This window comes from Choristoneura fumiferana, chromosome 15 (genome assembly GCF_025370935.1).
Source record: "Choristoneura fumiferana chromosome 15, NRCan_CFum_1, whole genome shotgun sequence".
In the NCBI taxonomy this organism is placed as follows: domain Eukaryota; kingdom Metazoa; phylum Arthropoda; class Insecta; order Lepidoptera; family Tortricidae; genus Choristoneura; species Choristoneura fumiferana.
In genome coordinates this window covers 6887117-6894281 of record NC_133486.1, presented here as the reverse complement: position 1 = coordinate 6894281, position 7165 = coordinate 6887117, and the positions used below count along the sequence as shown (strand labels likewise).

General features: G+C 36.9%; 1 protein-coding gene across 1 annotated transcript; it reads right to left on the bottom strand.

Annotated features, from left to right (window-relative positions):
- Positions 1–672: 672 nt before the first annotated feature.
- LOC141435604 (uncharacterized) lies at positions 673–6782 on the bottom strand. The gene is made up of 5 exons (XM_074098333.1): positions 6659–6782; positions 5041–5124; positions 4698–4778; positions 3652–3720; positions 673–1330 (listed from the first exon to the last, which is right to left on the bottom strand). The coding sequence occupies exons 1-5, from the start codon at positions 6711–6713 to the stop codon at positions 1230–1232; spliced, it is 390 nt and encodes a 129-aa protein (XP_073954434.1). The 5' UTR covers positions 6714–6782; the 3' UTR covers positions 673–1229.
- Positions 6783–7165: the final 383 nt, after the last annotated feature.

The window sequence follows — 7165 nt, the reverse complement described above, 5'->3', positions numbered from 1 at the left end:
TCGTGAAACTGAAGAACATTAGTTCAGCGACTTTTAAAAATAATAATGGTTTTTTTTTTATATTTATTCCACTTTAAAGTTTAGTTGAAGAAGCAATGAAAAGCAAAATGCTTGACTGAGTGCTTTTTGTAGAGTGACAGGCGACGTCAGTTGGGTTCTAGGATGGCGTACATTGATAACACTATTTAATTTGTATGAAAAAGGGAAAATTTTAAGACTACATTATTTTTAAAAGTAGCTGCACTAATGTTTTGAACACGAAACTACCGTGAGACTCACTCATATTAAATGATATTGTAACGAATATTATATTGGGTATTGTAAATGGTATCGTCCCGCGAGCAGAGCGGTGGCGCGTAGTGCGCGTGTTGAGGCAGCCGCCGAGTCGCGTGCTCCCTTGAAGAAGGGCTACGAAATAGCCCGAAACATGTCGAGCTAAACTGGATTTAAGTCGTGAGTTATCCGTTACAATATCATTTAATATGGACTAATGTTGTTCAGTTTAATGAGTACGATCTATGTTTTTAATTATTTGTTCATATTATAGGCCACCACCGGTATACAAGAATTGCTCGTTTAAAGGTGTTACTTATCAAATATCTGTTGACTTGTGCTGAACTGTACGTATATACCTACCTACTGGTATAAATGTAAGAAATAAAAAGCGAAAACTTAAATTACTTAATATGTTTATTTAAAAATTGTTTAAATAATTTATGTATGTTACTTATACCTATTGTAATTTACAAAATAATTTCAACAATATAGCAGGGATGTTAACACGACATCTACAACATCAACTTCAACATCATCCATTAACTGTCGTCACTTACAATCAAGGGCACAAATATAATGTACATATACGTATAATATATGTACGTTACCAAGATATCAAAAACATCTATACCTTGCCACTAACATAAGGTCGATGTATGCATATATTTGGCGCTATGACTGTATAGATATTTATGCTCTCAACTCTAGGTACATAAGGTGGTCACTCTCCCATACAACGTTTTGAAACGAAGGACGCGAAAAGCAAAATATGCAGGATTCAAAATTTTGAGAAAAAAAAACACTACTTTTCCGTTTTAATATTATGTTGCATTGACACGTTCTTTTGTGCAGGCAGGCACACTGGATCGGCAACGTATCAGTATTTTTCCGGTGTTACGGGTGTTTGTAGTATGCTGGGTGAGTAACCATATTTATCGTTTCAATGCAGGAGATTAATCTTGATATTCAGTTTCAGCATACGGTAATTGCATGTCTAGGTCCACATACTCTGGCTGGGATGAATCCATTTGTCTTACGGCGGGATAGAAGTATGCTAAAAATAATACTAATTATCAATAGTACATTGTGTCTTAAGGGCGGTAAATAAGGATTTACGAACGAGAGTCTATTAGAAGCCCGAAGTCGAAGACTGAGGGCTTTAATGAGTCGATGTTCGTAATTCTAGTACCGCCCGTGCGACATACAATGTTTTTCATCACATTTGCGAGTAAATTTTTATATTTCTAAAAGAAAAAATATAATTCTTCAAAATATTGGCGATACCTTAGGCTGCGCTCTTGGCAGCGCCGCCCTCCCCCTCCCTCGGCATGTGCCTGACCCGCTTGTGCATGTGCAGGAGCGCGCGCAGCAGTATCAGTACGGGCATTGACTCATTTACCGACCTTAGCCTGCATGCAAGTTTTGACACTGTTTACGAGCAAGTGTGATGAAAAAAGTGTCGTAACATGCAGGCTACCTTGGTTGCAACCCCCCAAATAAAACCCTCGACCTTAATGTGCTTCTCATGAAACCCGTGGTCGGTAAATGAATCATTGCCCGTACTCATGGTGCTGCGCGCGCTGCTGCTGCAGGACCACATGCACACGCACGTTGCGGTGCATGCTGCGGGAGGGGGAGTGAGAGAGCGACGCTGCCAATAGCGCAGCTTAAGGTATCGCCAATATTTGGAACAATCATATTTTTTCTTTTAGAAATATACAATTTTACTCGCAAATGTAATGTAAAACATTGTATGCCGCACGGGCGGTACTAGAATTCCGAACATCGACTCATTTAAGCCCTCAGTCTTCGACTTCGGGCTTCTAATATACTCTCGTTCGTAATTCCGTATTTATCGCCCTTAAGACACAATGTACTATTACTTTTAAGTATAGTTATTCACTATAATCTAAGAGAAAGCAAAAAACGTGCGCGCGTTTATTGCCTCTGCTATCTTTTACTTTGTTTTATTTATTTAAAGAAACAAAAGAAAGAAAATATTTATTCCTGAAACCTTCGTAATCAAAAAGAAGTTAAAATTTAATATTTGTAGGGGAGAAGTGGCATGAAAGAGCCGCGTTATTGATAGATGGACGATTGCGTAGTTTGAAGCAAATCATATGAAAACAGTGATCAAGATTGGTTTCAGTTCGAAATTTGTTGTAATTGGGCTTGTTTTATCACAAGAGATGTTTCTTATTTTAAGAAATATTCTTAAGTTCCTGAAAAGTCTGAATCTTAAAATTAAGCAAATAAGACTTTTCAGAAGCTCAAAGTGAGCAATATTTTTTTTATCGTTACATTTTTTTTACTATGTTGATTTTGATAGAAGATATTATTTGTTATTTTGTTGAGTTTTCGAAATTGTTGTTATTAAAAATCCACCTTTTAAAATTAAGACATATATACCTTTCACAAAATCTTAGTTGTATGTATCTTGTTTAAGTTAGCTAGTTAGCGTTATTATTATTCTACTATTCTTGTTTGGTTCTAGTTTATTATGGATTCTACCATTTATTGTTATGGAGGAGCGGTGTCTCCTGACACAAGCATACTTTTGCTTAATAGGAGGCTCCAACCTCATCTATATACCTTGTAAAATACCCAAATAAACTTTTTTTTTTTTTTTCATTTTTTTTTTTTTTTTTTTCATACCTATTATAATAAGTATGACTGAATATGTTAAGATATAAATAAAGGTTAAAGCGTTTGTTGGAATTACTTAAAATTAGTGATAGAAATAAAATTGTCTTAAAAATTTCATTACTTTGTAAAAATTATTTGTTCGAATTGTCTTTTTGTTTATCTTTTAAACAGTGCAATTATTATTATTTTGTTTTTTACACTTTATATTACAGACCGGCTGGATCTTTTAACACTGAAATGTTATGAAAGAACAAAGACACATTTTTTAATGAATGTTTTATAGTGCTCAAGGTTTATCCGCATGAAATTACCTATTTTAATGAATAAATATAATTAAAGAAGAAAAAAACATTATTTATTTAATTAAAAGTATTATATATTTTTGCCTCGTTTAGTAAACTGCCTCTTTCATGCCATTTCTCCCGTATGTCACGAAATATAAATAAGTAAATATGACATTTTATTACTTACAAGTACAGTGGAATATGTTAGAGGAGGCCTCTGTCAAGCGACACACTGAGCTTAGAGATATTCTATAACAATACACCGCAGGAGAATGAGCTCAGGATAAAATGGCTAAATAGATAGATAGATAGAATAAAATGTCATATTATGTACATTTTCATTATGTTTTTTTTTTATTTATTCTTCTGGATGGCAAACGAGCAAGTGGGTCTCCTGATGGTAAGAGATCAGTATTTTTACATTATTTTAAAGCAGTTTACGTACGTTCGAAATGGTCTTTGCGTTGCCTTGGCCCGTTAACGCTTCTGCATCCCGGCTTGTCGCATGTACTGGCTGAAACATTTTTCAACGTTGGAGCAATAAAGCTGAACATCATCAAAGTACAAATTAAAAATGCGCCGTGCGCCCCAAGAAATATACTTTTTCTCCAATATGCTCGGGAATGTCCGCCTAACTGTCGAAAATATAGTACGCGAAATTCTTCTTTATAGAATGCCACGAATTAAAGAAAAAACACTTTACACAAATTGTACTAAAATTCATTAGTGTATAGTTTTTTTACTTTTTAAATGCACTTTTTGACTAAGATAAGTCAATACAAACAGCCAAATTTTTTTAATTCCTAGACTGAGATTTAATTTAGAAAGAAACGGCGTATTTATAAATGTCTAAATCAGTTTCACTCTTTTTTAATATTTCAAGTTCAAGCACAATTCAAATACTTACCGAAAAAAAGGTAACAAAAGTTAATTTTCGAATTAAGTAAACAGCGTTCAGTACCACTTTAAACTGTACTGTAGCTTTATTTTAAATTAAATTATCTTTTGTAATGAAATGGCATTATGAGCCGTGTCTTGTACTCCAAAAAAAAAAACAAGTATCGCGGGAAATTATAAGGACAAAAATTATAAAGCCGTGCGCAAGCATTAATGTAATATTTTAAAATTTTTGCTTTATTTCCTAGCATTATTGGAGAAAGGCACTATAACTATATGCCTCAGCGGAAATGGCTATTAGTGGATACGTATTTATTGACGAACTCAGCTACGCTTCGTCCGTCAAACCGTAATTCCGCACATGAATTTCGAAAAACTCATAGGTGCGCGCCGGGGATGTCCTAATGCATGTACTTTTTTACAATTGCCACTTTTAGGTCGGAAGGCGGTGTTTTTAAACTTTAACTTAAAACTAGCATAACTCGAAAACTAGTAAATTTGGACCCCTGGTTGACTGGGCCAAATACATTGCAAATGAACTTTGAAATAACCAAGGAATAGGTCGAATTACCAGTCACCCTGTAGTATACGTACATTTCTCATTTTTACGATTCCTCGGGCCGCCAAAAGTATTTCCAGATCCAATTTCGTCCTTCTCGGAGTTCGATCCTTCTGCTGTAACAGTTTTTTGTTAATTAATGTGAACCAATAAAGCTAAAAGGGGGAAAGTCTGATGGAAACACGGTTCGCGGCCGTGGCGCACCCTGCACTGTCTCACGGCAGTTGTGCGTCGTAAACGCACTCACCTTTGAAAAAGGTCTGCCAAAAGATCGAAACTAGTCGAACCATTCTTGACTTATAAAGGATGAGTTGAACTGTTTAATTCTATATTTTATTATTTAGTTAAAATAAAGCGGGAATAAAATATATTTTCTACCTTTAACATTTGAACGCCATCGTCGATGGAGCATATCCTGATTTCCTAATAGAACTCTGTAAGAACAATCGCATGGAGGAGTACCTGTAATAATAAAAAAACTATGTCGCTACTTTTTTAATGAGGGTTAATGACAGGCCAGTTGGCGCCAGTATCCTGACCTCCGTTTGTCTTTGACTTTTGCGTCGCGCTCATCATCCCAGCCTATATACGTCCCACTACTGGGCACAGGCCTCGTCTCAGAACAAGATGGCTTGGGCCATAGTTCCCACGCGGGCCCAGTGCGGATTGGGAACTTCACACACACCATTGAATTGCTTCGCAGATTTGTGCAGGTTTCCTCACGATGTTTTCCTTCACCGCAAAGCTCGTGGTAAATTTCAAATGTAATTCCGCACATGAATTTCGAAAAACTCAGAGGTGCGAGCCGGGGTTTGAACCAACGGCCCTCTGCTTGAGAGGCGATAGGTCAAACCACTAGGCCACCACGGCGTCGCGCTCGTGATTCGTTACATAACTAGATGAGCCAATCGCGAGCAAGACTGAAACGTCAAACGGAGCTCGGGGTACTAACGCCATCTAGCGATACTCCGCCTGCCCAAAACCCCCATTATAGCACTAATACCTGGACCATTCGTGCCAGTAATTGGGCCGATCAATTTTTTCTTGTACCTCCATGCCATGGTTACGTCCCCTGGACAACTCTTTGAAACCACGAGTTTCTATATGTTTTCTGTGATTAAAATTCATCGAGTATACATTTTTGTCATAGTTACAAGCTCATTATTTTAAGGACTATCTCTTAAACATATTAGTCGCATATATCAAAGCAGTTTTTTTAAGAAACTGTCACTATGTCTCTTGGACAACGGGACAGAATAACAAACAAGAAAAAGTTGACATTGGTTTTTTGGAGTATTTTCGTATTTTTTATTTCAACTCCAAATTTGTTACTTTTACGGGTATCCCGTAAAACCATATCGAAAATACTGAGACATGGATGCACAGAAAAACCAGAAAAAGAGACCAGCGCTGGGAATCGAACCCAGGTCCTCAGCAATCCGTGCTGCGTGCTATAACCCGTACACCACTGCTGAACAGGAATCTAGACACGTTTTTTCCTATGTATACATATCTCAGGTTACTTATTTGTACTATGCTACTTAACCAGCAGCACTAGCGACATCTATGTTTCGTCGACAGACGTCACACTCTTTCGGAACCAACCGCTCACCCAGACAAGAGATGTCGCTACTAAGCAATCAAATTATGATTGGTTTTTTGGAGTCTTACTATGCTACTTAAGCAGCAGCACTAGCACACCATTGCAGCGAGTTAGTAGCGACATTTCTTGTCTGGGTGAGCGGTTAGTTCCGAAAGAGTGTGACGTCTGTCGACGAAACATAGATGTCGCTAATGCTGCTGCTTAAGTAGCATAGTAGAAATAAGTAACCTGAGATATGTATGCATAGGAAAAATTCGTGTCTAGATTCCTGTCCAGCAGTGGTGTAGGAGTTATTGCACGCAGCACGGATTGCTGAGGACCTGGGTTCGATTCCCAGTGCTGGTCTCTTTTTGTATTTTCGATAAGAAAAAGTCGATTGACCCAATTGTTTACCATGAGTTCCGTAGTAACACAAACCAAGCAGCATAACTACAATCACAAACTTCATTTTGAACTATCTTTTTCTTTCCTTTTTCTGTGTCTAAGTTAAAGAATTAGCCAAGCGACTTATTTGAAGATCGAGCTTTGACTCGATACAAAACAAAACTGCTTTCAGCTTTTTATACGCTGACAAAATAATTAGGCTGTTAACTAATGGGTCATGAAAAAGGGCATTTGCATATACTTTAGCTTAAATTACTGATTATCAGGTACAGGAGCACCCGAAGATTTTCTAGCAGTTTGTAAATTAGACGATACCTAATAGGCTAGAATAAGGCTAGAATACATTTTTCATCGCACTTGCTCGTCAGTGATGTTATTCCATGCCTGTTATACTAAAGGACAATAGCCTCAATTGTTCCCGGGAGAGTTATGGATTTACGAGTACGTATAGTTTTTCTTCTCAAGGGAGTTATGACTTTAGTTTTAATAACCTAACCATAAAAATTTAATTTTTAA